This window comes from Apteryx mantelli, chromosome 4 (genome assembly GCF_036417845.1).
Source record: "Apteryx mantelli isolate bAptMan1 chromosome 4, bAptMan1.hap1, whole genome shotgun sequence".
Taxonomy (NCBI): domain Eukaryota; kingdom Metazoa; phylum Chordata; class Aves; order Apterygiformes; family Apterygidae; genus Apteryx; species Apteryx mantelli.
In genome coordinates this window covers 79342700-79359583 of record NC_089981.1, presented here as the reverse complement: position 1 = coordinate 79359583, position 16884 = coordinate 79342700, and the positions used below count along the sequence as shown (strand labels likewise).

The 16884-nt window shown below is 41.6% G+C and overlaps 1 protein-coding gene across 1 annotated transcript in view; it reads right to left on the bottom strand.

Annotated features, from left to right (window-relative positions):
* Window positions 1–16884, bottom strand: part of KIF26A (kinesin family member 26A) — a 101643-nt gene that overhangs the window by 27750 nt on the left and 57009 nt on the right. Inside the window, exon 5 of the mRNA XM_067295688.1 lies at window positions 232–415. Within this exon, the coding sequence (XP_067151789.1) occupies window positions 232–415 (184 nt within the window). The remainder of the gene's footprint in view (window positions 1–231; window positions 416–16884) is intronic.

The following is a 16884-nucleotide window of genomic DNA, read 5'->3' as shown; positions in this document are numbered from 1 at the left end:
ATGTCCACTGGCTCCAGTGAAGCCGACACTGGTGCAGTGAATCTGCTGTGAGGCTACCAGCTCTTGAGCCAACAAACGGTAACAGCTCTCATGCGCATTCACAGACGTGTCTATCTCTCTCTCACAACCATTCCCTTGAGCTTATCCAACCCTCCTTTAGGCTGAAGGTTTCCAGATCTGTTAAAATTAATCTAGAAAACTAATTTAAAAATAATTGAAATCCAAAGTTACCTTTCCAATGCCAGGGTTGTCCTTGATTTTGGACACAGCTCTCAGAAGGCATGGTGGTGCTGGGGGAGGACAGAGCTGCAGGATGCCACTAAAGTTAGAGCCATAGATGGAGAAGTCATGTGTGTGTGGCAGGGGAGGATGGAATTTCTTTCTCTTCGAAGACAGGTTAAGCTTCTGTGCTGCTCTGTATAAAAGTAATAGCAAGAAAGGACAATGTTACTGGGTGTTAACTGCAATCTGGACCAGACAAACAAATTCATTGTGATCACTGTCTGTTTAACAAATCGAGTCACTTCATTCTAATCAGATTTCATAAGAACACACCATCAGGAGACTAACAGAAGGAAATATGGGTAGAAAAATTACTGGCAAAATATTCATTTAATTTCTTCCCCAACAGAGTTTCAATTGTAATCTAACTTTCCCCTCTTCCCCCAACAGCTTCACAGTTGAATCCTAAAATGCTAAAATCTCATTGACATCATAAAAAGCTGAAATAATTCCCTTATCACTGGCAGGACCAGACGGACTTTGCTGGTGATAACATTATGAAAGTGATGTTTTGTATTCTACAAGTTACTCAAGACAGAGAATGACACTCCAAGTGAGCTGAGCTCAAGATACTCTATTGTTGGCTGCACTGAAATCATTAGATAATTTCCTTCCAGACAGATTGGTTTTTCCTCCTCAATTCCATTTTTCCACATTAAAAGGGAAAGCTATTAAAGAGACATGCTTTAATGTTCTAAATGATAATGATCCTGCTTTTGAAATGCAGAATTTCAAAACAGAAAAGATGAAGAAAAAATTAAAACATACGATTATAATTGCAACATTCTTCCTTGTGAATAAAAATAGGCATATAACCAGTGTTTCTGCTGCTTCCCAACAGCAACACTAAACAGTATAACAAGAAACAAACTCAACTCTACATCAAAACCTGTACAGGAAAATCAGCCTGCAGAGTTAAGCAGAAAAAATACACGTTAGCGAGCACATGTTGGGGAACCACCAACAACTGGGTGGTGGTGAAATCTCAGCTCTGCCAAAGTCAAGGAAAAGTTTTTCCAACTGAATAGGGAAGGTGCAACCTGAACCACAGGCTGTCAGTAGATAGCCCACCCTCAGATGCATGTCGTAAAAACATCCAGCATGCTATCTTCTATCATTACTTCGAATGACTGTCAAGACGCCAAAGACTCAAAGTATTACACTGCCAGCGTCTGTGACCTGAAACCATGGTACTCTTCTGATCTACACTTGCAACACAAAGGTCTGTCGCTTTGGATACATTCATTTGTGTTTACATTAGTTTATGTTTACATTAGTATATGTGACCACAAAAAGTCTCTTTATACAATTGCTACTTTATATTTTTATCATGCCTTTCAGCCCAGGATTGCAAAGTACTTCTCAGTCAGAATGAGCTGGCCTCAGCAGCTGTGAAGTAATTACTGTAGGCAACAGACATATGGGGAAACTAAGGCAGTGCTTTGCTGTCACACCTAATTCGGGGTAAATCTGGACCACTAACCTTGCCTTCAACCTAGTAATCAGACAGCCTCAGGCTGAATCAACTCAGTAAGCTGATCAGACAAGAAAATTATGCCTTTGCTTATTTGGGGGTGATGTTAGAAGCTAAAATGAATGCTGGGAGCAGGAGGGCTGCATGGTTTCTTCCAGCAGCAGTACTTGCTTCAAATGAGTTACACTGTGAAGTACTGTTTGCGTCCCAAGGAGCAAAATGACTCACCTGGGTTGAGATTACACAGGCAATCGGTACTAGGGGCAAGACCCAGAATACAGATCTCCAAAATTCATAGTCCTATGCTCTAAATGCCCGAACCTGTGCTTCAAACCCCTGAACCTTTCTCCTTCGTCAACTTGGAGAGATGTAGACCTCCCACAGGCTTCCTTCTCCCTCTGCAAACACTGTGGTATTTAGAAAAAGACAAAGACTCAAGTGAGGAAAAAATCTGGCTCTCGTTCCAAACTCAGAGGGAGCCATAAGCCACTGTCTCGTGAGGGACAAGTTGGACTCTTGCCTTTAAGGAAAGCAGCAGCATTTGACTCCTGCTGCATCCTGAACTCAGCAGGAACCGTGTCCCACAGAGAAGCAAAATACTGCAAGCATGGACATACATAAAGCCTTGGATTTTCGGTGGCAATGCGAACTGATTTAACTGCCTAAATCCCAAATCCCCTTGCTGAAACCCCAGCCAGTATCAAAACATATGCCTGAAATAGGACACCAGACAAACCGTTGCACAACTTCACTATGTTTGCAGCTGCACATTAAAACTGTAATGACTCCTAAATATGCAGCTTTATTGTGCAGAAAAGAGTCTCTACCTGTTGGTACTCTCATTCTGGAACTCAAGACAGTCATTACTCTCTGTCTCCAAGTACCAATTAACAGTTGCGGTTATTATTTAATCATCTTGTTGATTAATATGAAAGATAATGTTTATTTCCTTGTTTACATGCTATGATTCCTTGTTAAAATGATAAAAACAGCTCAAGAGAATCTCTTCAAAGTGCAATCAAGATATACATTAAATCCTGATGAAATAATTATTCCTTCAATAGATCTGGCTGAAGGAGCTCCTCTGGGAAGCATATGTGAAAGGGAATGGGACACAAAGAACAAATTTTCTCAGGCAACATTTACTCAAGCACCTAGACTAAGCACTAACAGCCAATAAGTAAATGCACCCAGAAAGGCCAAGCTAAGCAAAATATACAAATAAGTCAGTTATATTGAAGTACAGTAGCTCTCATTTCAAAAAGCAGGTGGAAGATGACAGAACCACTAGTTTTCTTAACTTCCCCACCAAGATAGACCAACTTTCAAACTGATTTACTTCCAACAGCATTCGCACCCTTTCTGCATCTCCACTGTTCAAAGGACAGTGCCATATGCTAGAGAGAGCAATTAACTGCTATAGTGCTGATAAATCCTTTTCCTATGAGTTTAGAGAGCCATGATGTATTAAGAAATTTGGCAAAGGGACTGCAGATGTCCACATGGGATAACAGGAAACTGAAAAAGCAGAGGAACTGGAGTAGCTGTTGTAGAAAATAATCAGTGCTTTGATGGGCAACGGGCCAGCTGCACTAATAATGATGTATGTGGTCCACATTTAAAAGGCATCTTTCCTCAGGTAGCACTGCGCAAAGCTTAATTATATACCTCTTTGTGCGTTTGTATGCAAGAATCACTTTGCCTGACATTGAAATGATGTTGTTTCTGTAGTAGGAACATCCCAGATAGCAATAGCAAATGGTTTAACTTTCCCCTTTTAGGAAAAAAAGAAAAGTCTAATGGAAAGAATTGGGCAATATAGGCAAAATGAAATGCAACTATCAAAATCTAGAGCCTGAATGCAAAGGTAAGTAACCTCTGTCCTCAACTCCTATAAAAGTGCAGTCAGCTCTTTAACTATCACCAAAGACAGCTGGGCAGCACCCTTCACGTACTGTGCTTGGGCTCCTCGACCAGGCCAGGCAGAGAGTACGACACAAGCACTCATCAGTCCTCATGCATTTCTTCCAGCACCAGCAATCTACGTGCTGGTACCCCAGCCAAGCACTCATTAGGCCAAAATACAGGCCAGGCTGGTTTGGCTGCAGGCCCAACCAAATAAAACAAAACCTGACTTCACAAACCTTACTTCTGTAAAATTTATGGCAGTCTGTGTATTTCCAGGGAGCCATTTGAGACACTCATGGGTGCTGGATTTTCTGCAGTCCTTATCCAACAACTCATTACTGAATTTATGCCTAAGTTTTCAGTGCTTTTTTCTCCAGCATTCTTTTTGTCCCATGAAAAAAGGGAAGACTAAGCTTTTGTAAACTGGGCCTTTTTTGTTTAGCAAGGTACCATAAAGACAGATGCACAGGCTATATTACAGCACTTCCCATAGGTGCCTAATTAGGTGCCATGCCTATTTCCGGATTTGCTTCTCCTTCTCAAATTTAATCTTGCATAGGAAGCCCTTACATCCATCTTCGGCACCACAGTGGGCTGTCTGCCCTTCACCAATCTGAACTTCTATTTCCTCACAGGGAAAACTATGTCCCCTAGGGTGTACAGTGTGAAACCTTAGAGTTAGTCATTTATTTTTCTGGGCATTTTCCAAGTATTTTGTCACAGCTTTGGCAGAGGTGTATGCTTTCCACCTATCTTCATTCTCCCTATTCAACTTATGCCAAGCAGTCTAAGAAACGTTCTTGCAGGGGACTCCACGCTCTCACACCTCTCGTCCAATTAAAGCTTTAGAGACACCCGTGTATATTATTTTTACCTCTAGCTGTGAGATCTACTGTCTGCATTTTGCTTAACTCTTTTCATCTTTAATAGAAGTTGTCTTTTAAGATGCTCTGGAGAGTTCTTTCCTCATAGCTAGGTGTCATGGTGGAAAATAAAACTAATATATGGTGCATGCAGGAGCACTCAAATATCAAATGACAAGGGACAGTCTCTAACCTGCTCTTTCCCCCACACAGTTTACAGATTACTAGCTTTTCTGCCACACATGGATGAGACTAGTGAGGAAAAGCATGACTAGATCAATTATAAAATGCTCAGTATCTGGGGAATATGACTATGCAACAACAGTAACTACAAAGCCTGGCCATTAAAAGAAAAATATGATCATTTTTTAAAATGGTGCCTGTGAAGTTAACCTGACATTTCAGATATTCAGTCATACAGCAAGCTTCTTCCAACCTACATTCACTACACGTTCTGCACATTACAGCTGTGAAAGTAAACAGCACAGTTTAAATCCCTTAAGAGCTGTTCCTTCTGGGCATAATTTCTTCATGAAAAAGAAAAGTAGAATTGAAACTTTTGGAACTATGTGAAATTATAAAATTCCACAAAGTGCTAAGCAAATATTTATTAAGCTTCAGAAAGAAGAGTGACATGAGAAATACTGTGGGAAATGAGTCAACTGAGATTTAATTGATATGATGGGTTTACAGACAAACCACCAACATCAGTAAGAAATAGAAGTGGGAGTCCTGCTTCCCATTATTAAACTCCACTGACAAAAAAATTACAACAAAAGAAAACACAATTTTTGCATATTCATTTCAACATGAGTCATTGCTTTTTTTAACACACTTTTAGCATTATTAGCCAGCCTTATCTTTCAGAGATCATTGTTATTACTTGTATTGTGAGATTGGCTATGGGCTTCACTTGGGAGGGTCAAGGCCAAAGCCTTAAATACAGTCCAAGCTTCAAATATCCTACTTTTTTGGAGGGCTTATTCAAGGGGTTTGGTATGATCTTGACAGATACTGCCAGGAGCAATTTTTTTTTGCTGATTCTGAACCCTCTGCAATGCTTGGAAAATTCTGGATGCACATTTACATTGGATAGCTCAGAAATCTTTATCCAAAAGAAAGACTCTCCCGAACTTTCCCAGTTCCCAGCCCGCAAACTTAGCCATCACTGCAATGTTACATAACCAACTTAACAACCCTTTCCCACTGCAAACCAACTTGAAAGGAAGCGGTGGGAAAGTCACATAGTCTGTCATTGTATCTGCAGTTCCAGTTATTGTTTCCTTAATTACTCGTCAATACAGACAACAAATAGACGGATGTCCTACAATACACCCTCCAGCACTCTGCCCTGAGCCTTCCGTAACTCACAAAATAAACTTGGTTGGCATTATTACTTTTATTATTGCTATTACTGTTTGATTTGTGGTTCTAAAATTAGAAAGGTAACACAATGAAGCAGTACAGTTGCTACCAAAAACTCCATGCAAGCTTAAAAACACAAGGTATCAATTTCCATTAACAGCACTAGATTTAGAAAATAAAATCCTATTCAGAAAGAGCCATTTCTAAACGAAAAGCTGGGAATGTCTAACTGTATCATGGAGGTTTCGAAAGGACAGACACCATCCATATTTCAGCAGCAATTGTGTGTGGACAGGATATCAAAAGCTGAAGAGAGATGCAGTCAAACTGAGGGATATAGTTGGAGCCGGAGTTTTCCAAAACTCTTCAAAGCCAGACTCATCCAGCCTGTTCTTCCTACACTTCCTGCAAACTATCAGTTTCCTGAATTTAAGGCCAGATTCTCAGAAATCAACAAAGTTGTACTGGTGTCCCTCACTGCCTGTAATTTCTCTTGCTGAAGATCTCAAGCCAAGCTATTAGTCTTTAAAGGGGTTGGCCCATCCAACCCTGCTTAGCAGTCTTTTGGACTGCTCCATCCCAATTCCCTCTGCCTGAGGGAACTAAACCTCAACAATCTTTGCTTAGGATAGTTGCCATACCTCAACTCTCATACACTGTACTTATATTCAACATGCAGCTTGACTTCATTAACATGTTAGTCCTCATGACACCATTGTGAGTTATTCAGGCATTCAGACTAACAGTAATTTTGGTCAACGCAGAACAAGAAGTCACATATAAAGTGTATGTTATATTTTGAGATTATGGTTTTTCCTTTCTAGAACAAGCTTACTAGGCTCTCGTGTTGCATATATTGCTTCTGGAGGATATTAAGGTTTTCCTCACTTCAGTATTACTACACAAGAACAGAACCAACCCTTTGTTTCATTAGCTGTCCCAGCAATGCTGTCAAGAAGCACTGCCAGGAAGAACAAACAATTAAAGTTCCCTATTTCAGTGGTTCACCTTCCTTGATAAATAATTAGTTCATCTGGAGCACAATGCACAGCCTCAAACAACGGCATTTTTATAATGGGTGATGGTAATACAGTTCAACAGAAAAACATTATTCTGAAACATTCCAAAATGTCAAACCACATCTAATATTGTGGGGATATTACCAAGCCAACATTATAAGAGAAAGTATCTCTAACATGAGATTAAGTTCATGCCTTGCCTTTTGCACATAGCATAATCTTGCATTTCAGGCTTGAATTTTAGCCTCTCGTGTCAAGCGACCTCTTAATTTTCCTCTTACTATCTCTTATTAAAATCAGCAAGGCAGAAAAAAACAGCTATATTGACATATTAGGAATATCATCTGCTCAGAACTAAGCAGGGAAGATGGGACTGGAAGGGATTTTAAGAGGTTATCTAGACTTTCCCTATTCCCCATGGTAGGATGAACTTTATCTAATACATTCCCAATATATATTTGTCCAATGTGTTCTTAGAAACCTCCAGCGAAAGCAACTCCACAGCCTCCCTAGGCAATCAATTCCAGCTTTTAACGATTCTTACTGTTAGAAAATTCACACCTAATATCTTGTATAAACCTGTCTTGCTGCAATTTATGTTCATTGTTTTCCCTCATCTCCCAAGCAGGCATGCAGATGAGTTTACTCTCTTCTGCTTGCAGCAGCTTTTATCTATATAAAGACTGTTACCATGTCTCCCCTCGGTCTTCTCTTTTCCAGACCAAAAAATCCCAGTCCTTCCAACATTTCCTCATAGGTCAAGTTTCCCGAGCTTCTGATCATCCTTGTTGCAGTCCCTCTGCTCTAGTCTCCTGATCCACATCTTTCTTCAAGTTTCATATGTAAAATCAACTACAATATTCCAGGTATCGGTTATGTCAGTACCAAATTTCTTATTGACCGGAGCAGTATAAAATCAGGCCCTAAATCTGTGATGCTGTTCCTACCTGTGATTTTAAAATAGATACAGTAAAAAGAGACTGTCACATCTTGAGAAAGTACAGAATTAAGGCCTAATGCCTGGAGGAATGACAGTTGAGATTCACCCGAATTCAGGCACCAGACAGAAAGATCAAGCAGACCCACTTCGGGACAGACTCAGAAAGACCTCTGGAAGATGACAAGTTAAAATAAACCTGCAGAGTACCTCTGAAATCAGAAGAATTTTCTTACGCTATACAGATCCAAGAGCTGATCCCATCTCTTGACTACACATTATTATTTGAACAGAAGCAACCAACCAAGCCCACTTTCAAGCATTCAAGGGACTTGCAGACAGGAATCCAAGAAGGAATTTTCACAGCTCTCCTCCTTAATTTTTCCCCATGTTTAAGAAACCCCAGAGGGCAGCTCTTCAGGAGCACTGCCTGCTACACGCCAGTCATTTTTTTCTGCCCTCCCAGATCGAGCAGCCTTTGAGGTCATTGCTACAAAATTGTCACGAGTGATGTCAGCTCCATATTCTCCTCAGCTTGCAGATTTAAGACACTTTTCTGGTCAAAGAACTCTGCTTCAGCAGCCAGGACCAAGGTTCAGGAACTGACTTATTAATTTATATACCAGAAAAACAACTAGTCACTGCAGCCTGCCACATACCGTTTCCAGCTCTGTTCACTAATGATGTTGAACAAAACAAGAGCAGATGAACATATCGCTGTACTTCCATGCTTGCTGTTTACAATTGTACCATATGACAAACTGCTGAAAACCTGTGCAGGTTAATCTTTATGTAAGCAAGACTGTCAACACCTAATAGAGAAATATGTCAGTTCCCGGGCTGCACACAGCATAGATAGCTACATATTGAAAACAGAGCTACCTGAATGCCAACAATATTTTCTCGCTCTACTTCATGAACTAACTGAGCTAAAGCAGGCAGAACCTCATCAATCTAAGCACACTCCCTAGGCAAAAAAGTTAGGCTTATTTGCTAGCAAGACACAGACTCATGAAACAGGGAGGCTGAGGGAAATAAAATTTTAGTCTCATTTGTATTCTATCAGGAAAAATAATAAAGACATTTTTTAAATTACAAAGCAATGAAACAGAAACAATGGTGCTAACTAGCCATTTATTATTAAAGTAATTACTTAAATAGATCACTTAACATTTTGCCCTGCAATACCAGCTCCCAATATACAGAAAGAAGCCAGTATCAAAATGACTCATCAGGCGATACATTATTTTTGTTACAAAGGATATTACACTCCATGCTATTTATCAGAAACAATCTGCTATGAAAAGAAAAGCATTCTGCTCATTCAGGCTGCTCCAGGGAAGAAACAGGCACATTTGTGAAGGGAAAGGAGAAGAGAAAAAAAGCAGGACATGGCAAATACGGGGTCATCTCACGAATGAGGTTCAGGCAGACATCAGGCAGGAAAGAGGGGGACTGAACTAGGGGGAAATCCAGGATTTCCACATGCCCAGTCACATATCACAGTCTGAATACAAGTTAGCATCTGCGACTATAAAGTATCCTTTACTGTTCAGCTCTGGGGTTGACTGATTTTCAGTTACCTTCCTTTGCCCCAGCACACCGTCCCCACAGACATACCTTTCCCACCACCACTACCTCCCTCAGTTCCACATTTTACTGTGTATCTAGTAAATCTGCAGAGGGTCCATCCCTGCTTCAGCCAGGTTTTAGTTCAGATGCTTAATCAAAGGCTTGACACCTATACTGCCAAGCAAATAACTTCTCAGGGGGACATTTACTTATGCCTAGTGTTACCGAGTTAAATGGGCACTGACAGCATTAAATGATGCAATGGAAATCACAGAAGTACAGAAGTCGTACGCCCACACAGTGAAGTATTTTTAAACAGAGGAGGAACACACAGGCTTTCTTAAAGCCCAGTGTTCCTGTGATTTATTTAACTGACATCAGCTCTGTAACGATTCTTCTCAGAGGTATAATAGGCTGAAACCGCAGCACCATTTAAAACAGCACTCAGCAGGAAAACGCATGTTCTGCTGTCACTGTGGACACACTGGGAAGGATACGGCTGTCAGAAGCGGACCCTGCCCAAAAGGCTCCGGAGGGGAGAGAAGGCTCAGCCTCCCCCGCGAGGTGAAATGCAGCAAGCACGCTGCTCCCAGACACCCCCCTCCAAACCCATGCCTGCTACGCCAGACAGCTTTCAATATTTTTGATCCCAAAATGCTAAGCTCGAATTTCAGCAGAAACAAGCACCTCCTGAAGACCTGCTCAAGACACATTACCAAAGGATATTCTAAAGCTTGCCCTGGACTGCAACCAGCTTCACTAATAACACTAAAATTAGATTCATTTTATGCTAATTAACTTCCATTGAGTCATTTCCTTCCAGTAAAAACTCCATAGGGCAGTATTTCTTAATAAGTGAGATCCACCACTGAGCAACACAAAAAGCTCAACAAAGCATAAAGCAACCCCAAAAGCACCACTCTGCAACAATGTGCACAGAAGCACCAGCTGATGCTGACTGAGGTACTGGCTAAGCTGTTTGAAATATGCTGCCAAAAGAAACATCTTCCAACCTCACACAGGAAGGATGAGGGAAGTTTTAGCCAAAATTCACTATTTCAAAGAGAATTTAAAAGCACATTCAGAGCAATCCTGCAGCTGGTCAAGCACTGAAATGATAATGCTGATGTATTATTCTGGGCTGACATTTCATTTTTTGTTATAAATGATAATGTGAGATGTCTCATTTCGCCATTAGCACAAGCAAGCAAAGTAGGCCAGCTCAGAATACAGCCAGCGTCGCTTGAAAGTCCATCTGCTCTGCAACCTGCACCCAACACACGGTACACTGAGTGTTAGAGTGACTGCAAGTCAGCAGTGAGAACAATTAAGGATCAGTCTGACTTCCTATTTTGACTGCTAAGTTTGTCTGTCATAACGAAGCATTAAAATAGTTAGTTAAATAAGTTATTGGAAGAGTCGGAAAGTCAGCAAGAAAGTTAAGAGAAACAGGTGCGAACTGTCAAATTACAGCCCTGCAAGAAAGTCACCGTTATCATTTTACCTATGGAATGCTTCGTTCCTCCTGCAGCAAAGTCACCAGCTGCAGCTGCCACTGCTGCCGAGCTGAGGGACCCTAAATAGAGGAGTCAGAACCAGTGCTGATGGTCGGGAGTCAAAGAACCAAAAAAGCAGGCAGACTGGGAGGGCTGCAGTGGGGGGAGGTGAAAGAAATGTTCCCCTTGACAAGTTAGGGAAGGCAAAAAGATGGGAAGAAGCCAAAGGGAGAGAGACATGCAGGTGGGTAGACACCAGCAAAATGCTACATATTCAGGAACGCAGAATCAGGCGGGGGCATTCAGCTATGAATGAACGAGAAAATACAGACAAGGTCATATGAAAAATGCCTAAATTAAGGGACAAGATAATAAGTTGAGAAAAGCGGAGAAGTAGAGAAGGCAAAATAAGAACAAATATCCTCAGGACTGCAGTCAAGATTATCCATGAATACTTCAGACTTTTCTCTAGTTAAAAACCCCTCTGCTGACCACCACATTCCCCCACACAGACACACTCTCCATTGATCCTTTCCATCTCTGTAAATTCAAACTTGGGCAGTTCCAATGGCTTAGATACTCCTTTTCCACGTAATTGTGGCCACACCATTTCTACATGATTCTGCTTTGCTCTTCCTCCTGGACATGAAGAATGTCTCAGAATATAAAGCTAATGCCAAGGCACAGTGCCTCTAATAGCAATGGCACTGAGCCACCTAGAACAGCTCAAAAAATCATCACTTCTCCCTGGGGGCTTCTCCTGGTGCTCCACAAGCTCCTATATGACCCATTGTCCAGCTACTCAGCACTCAGGGGCTGAGGAAAATCAGCCTCCCCAGGACTGGCCTCACAGGGAAGGATCTTTAAGGCAACTGGTTAGCAGAAAATGCTGCAAATTTTTTGTAGTGCCTTGATTCCATTTTTCCTATGAAACAGAAGTAAAGATGTAGGACATCCTCCCTTTCTACCTCCAAAGATGAAGTCCCTATCATGAGGGCCATGAGATCCCTACATCACTATATCTAGCTCCCTCCTCACTCTTTCATCGCCTTTTTTTCAGATTTCCTGGGTTTTCTGTATTTCCTGGTTGGCACCAGGCTCCCTCCTTGTTTCATTTTGCCACCCCCAGTGTCACCTTTTTGCCCATCTTGCTCCCATACTTCCTCTGTGGCCCATGCCTTCCAGGCAAGGCCTCTCCTTCCAAACACCTCTGCTCCCTGTCTCCCCAACACTGATGCCTTGCACAATCTCACCTTGGTTCTCACCTCAATCCCTAACGCTCACACTGGGTAGCTTCATTTTCCAAGCCAACAGCCCCAAGATACCCAATGCTGCTTCTTCATCTGGTCACCACCACCCTCACTTTCTCAGCCAATTCCCCTTGAGTCTCTCAAATCCTCACTGTCTGTTCTCCACCAAGGCTGATCATTCAACACTCCCCGATCTACTCAGCCATTTCCTGATCTCAAATCTGTTAACCTCTGGGACTTTTTTCATGATTTCACTGACTCAAATCCCCAGTGCCGATGTCCAAAACTCTGCCTTCCCTCTCTTCTTGATTACTTCAACTTCTCTACCTCCTCCCTTTGCTGAACTACAGCTCTGTGTCTGATCCTTGTTTGTCCCGTCAGTCTCAGAGTCTTCACAGACGAGCTGTTCATAGCAGGGATCCTCACTTATCATATGCTGATAAAGCACTGTGTAAATGTATGATGCAGTACTAGCAATGATATCAGTAATGATGTTCTGCTCTTAAACGCACTGTCCTAAGAGTCATTTCTGCCTCTAAGAACAAAGCCTACTAAATTCAGGCTTATCTTCTAATTTATCCTCCTTATGGACTAACACGAAATGGGATATACCTAAAGCAAACACTGTTTTGTTTGTCCTTAATTATAGGCAGTATTATGCTGCCACAGCAACTAGGAAAGCTTAAGCTGCCCTAAGACGATACAAGATACTGCACAATGCTACACACCCTGCCTGGTCTGCTGTCCCTGCATAGCGCTGTGCTAAGCCCATGTCATGTTATTCCCATGGGGATGGCTAGCAACCACATTCCAGGAGCCACAGCCTGGCACCAGCAAGACGAGGCAAGCCCTTCGGTAGCACCCGCTCCGTCTCCATTTGCACATCTGTGCAAAGGCTTTCGTGCTCTCTCCGCTCCATGTGGAAAGTAAAAGGGGGCTGGGAAGGCGTCTGCCTCTCCAGCATCACGGAGTGACATCCTGCAGGGACCAGGCTGCTCCAACCCATTAGATTCAGAGGAGAGACTCAGTAAGGAGAAAAGGCTCCCTCTGAAACAGCTGGACGCTTCACCACATCTGCAGCTTTCTCCCAAGCCGCAGACTGCTCACGCCTCCCTCACAACCTGTGGCACACGGAGCAGCTTGAGAGGGTTAATGTTAGCAGGATGCCGTTTCCAGTGTGGCTCTCCCTGGACAAGGCAGCTCCATGCCACCCTCTCTACACAGGGCTGCAGCCTTAAGTGCTGGCATCTGGCTTTACACATACGTGCTGCAGTCTCCAGTACAGATGTAAACATGGTTATGTATTAATGTTAGGAAGAAGATGGGCTTCCAACAGTAATTGAGTGGCAGCAAGAGAAACAGGGGCATTGCGGGGCATTTAATGAGTATGGGTTGATATTCCAAGCAGTAGTCAATCTGCATTAATACTAGTCAGTCATTGCATCCCTAGAACAGCCTTGTATCTCCCTTGATACTGCTATGACACTGCCAAGTGGAGATGAACCATACATGGGTTTTTGCACATACCTGCCAGCAAGACAGTCTTAACTGGGAAGAGCTGGTATGCTGCTTTTCTGAGTAATTAATTCAATTTTAATTTTTCCCCATCACCTCAACATATGATTTCTTGGGTGGGGACTATGCCTAACGAGGAAGCTGTAACAACCAACTCTGCTTCCTCCCTTGACTTGTTTGTCATTCACCAAGAATTTACTATGGTTACCCTTAACTATACTAAGCTCTTCTGTTTCAGCCTCACAAACTAGCCTAACTACCACAAGTCAGCACTAAAAGGTCTAACTCAGGATCCAATGAGTCACAAATTTTCTTCACCTTCTGGTGAACTACTTACTCATAACCCAGTTATCTACTTTATCTGTCAAAGAGATTTAAATTATGCCAGCTCTGCACAAAGCCAGGATACCAATGAATCCCAGCAGGGTAGAGGGTAAAAGTTTACAGCTATTAAATGCAGAGAACTGGTGAACTACATTATGAACTTAGCAAAAATTTAATTCTTGCTTTTAACAGAGCAAAAAAATGACAGACTGAAGCAATTTAGCTACAAACATCTTGAACATGGCAACTTAAAAAATGTACGTTTCATTTTTTGTGCTTTTTTCCCTGCATTAAATTCTGAAAGTACTGATAGTCATGGAATAATCAGGTTTAACAGGTTAGCGGTAATTTATACCTCAAGTGTTTCTAATACATTGTAATCTTCTTTCACAGAATTTGCATCACTGTCAACTGAACTACAGATTTTTGGTTGATGCTTTTAACATGTTTCTATGGTTACTTTCCAAGGTCGCATCATAGACTCCTGAACAGCAGTTCAGAAAGACAAAAGGCATTTTGCATCCTTCACCGTATTAAATAATTTATGAAAGTTAAGGCATCCTCATGGAAAAAATAAAAAAAAATAGGTTCTGAGGTTATTTTCTCAGCAACAGTTTAAAGCACAGTAAAGTCAATATCTCTACAGCAGCCTTCAAGAACGAGACTATTTGACTAATGTTCCATATGGTAAGAAATGCCAAGGAATACATTCTAAGTTTAGATCTATTTGTGCAAGCCTATATGAACTGCATGAATGGATCTTAAAGCAGAACATGTAGATATCTAATTTGCTACTGTCAGTTTTATCTTTTAAATGAGGCACCAGCTATTGTTTCAGAAAGAATTCTGAACCTAAAAAATGAGAAAATAAAACCGAGAAAATGAAGTTAAAATGGTAATGACAGCTTTTATTATTTCCATCATTTTTTCATGCAAAGCCACACAAATTTCATCTGCCCCCAAAACACTACAAATTCTGACTAGTGTAATGAAAGCTTGTACACAAAATATCTGAATCCTCTGCCTACCGCTACACTAGATCACAGTTTATTGGAACTAATTGAAGTGTCTGAGGCTTGGAACAAAAACACATTAGTCATTTAGTGGTTGTGCTAATATTGCTATGCCTTTCCTGCAGTTTCATTAGATACAGACTGCTTCAATACCCTAATCATATGCTCAGTCACAGCACAATCAGGACACAGAGTACTGACAAGCTGTCCCACCATGCCTAAAGCTGATAAGGTGTCTGCTCTATGAGTAACCTCAATTATTGACTATATTTTATGGTCAATCTAATGACCAAATGCTTATCAGTGAACCATCAGGTGCCTGTAATAGGATAGTGACCCTTAGTTTATATGTACCATTACTGCTCATTAGTGAATAATTAGATTCTTTAATCCACAACTCACAGGCATTAAAATATGATGGAATATCCTGAATCTAGAAAAAGACCACCACGCTTTTTTTAACTTTAAGATGTTCAATTACATTACTCGGAGATTGTGTGTTATGTCTTGTTAAGAAAAGCTGCTTGAAGAAAGCATATCACATGTAATGTTTTATGCCATGTCTAAATGAACGTAGCTTTCTTAAACATTCAGGAATATGAAAAGAGTGGAGAGATAATAGGTCTGATTCACCATTCTGATTCCCCAGATTTATTAACTTAAATGGTTTTAAAGTAGCAAAGCCCAGCAGCACACTACTGCAAATAAAAACCTAAAAAACTTTCCCTCAAGTAAGTGCTATGTTTCAAAGAGTAACTGCTCCAACGAAAGCAGCTGGGTGCAAGGGAAGGTAGCTGCAACCACACAGCTGTTTCCCTGCTTTTGGAGGCAGTGGTCCTGGGGCAGCTAATGCAACCCCGTGACAAACGAGTTTGAAAAGACAGGAAACGATCCAATATCAAAAGAGATCAAAATTTAAGACAGGAGTTTGTTTGATAGATAACTCCTTTGAATCAGCTACGACTTCCTGCACCTGCCCTGTCACAGCTCGGATCTTCCTCCCACCCTGCCCTGGTGCGCCAAGGCTGGCGCCGACGCAGCGGCCCCAACCAGCAGCAGGGACGCCGCCACAGCCATCACAAGCCACAAAGAGGTGGAAAGCACAGTCTGATGGTGATGGCTTCAATTTTTTGGGGGCCTGGATTCTCCTCTCAAGGGAGTGGTGTTTCCCCTTTTGGCAAATGGGCAATTTATCTCTTCCCAAGTGCATTCCCATTCCTGAGCTCCTCCTCCTCCTCTCTGCCTTTCGCCTTCCTATTCTTGGGAACAAAACTTCCTCTCTTCCCCAGGTGCCCAGCTAACAAAAAACCTGACAGCTCATTACAGCTTTATACCAGCTTTTTTATAAATCTTTTTTTTTTTGTTGCAAGCATAAGAGGATGCAGCCCACAGAATGGTCCTGTAACTATATTCTCAAATATTTTCATTACTAATACAAAGTTTGTTGAGGTTGTTTATATAAAAAACCCTGGAAACAGGTAGAAAGTTTGGAGTACTGCAGCCAGGCATGGCTCAGTCCATGCCAATGGACAGTGCCCAGTTGTGTTGTTGTTAAACCTGAAGAACACGAGACTAAGCTGCTCCTGCATTAGAAGGGTAAATTGGGAGCCTCTTTGCAGACATTAATGCTCGTATGCTGTACTTTTTGCTCTGGCTTTCTTAAAGGCTTTCATATTCTATCAGTGACCTACTGGGAAGATGCATTTTCTGCTAAATCCTGTAGCCCTTAGGTAACATGGCCATTGAGTAATGTTTGGCAATTTGCTTGTGTGACACAGTCATATGTTAATCAAAGCTTTTTTCCTTCTATGACAGATCAGATTGAGGGGGAATAAAAGCTTAAAACTGATTTAATTTCCTAATCTT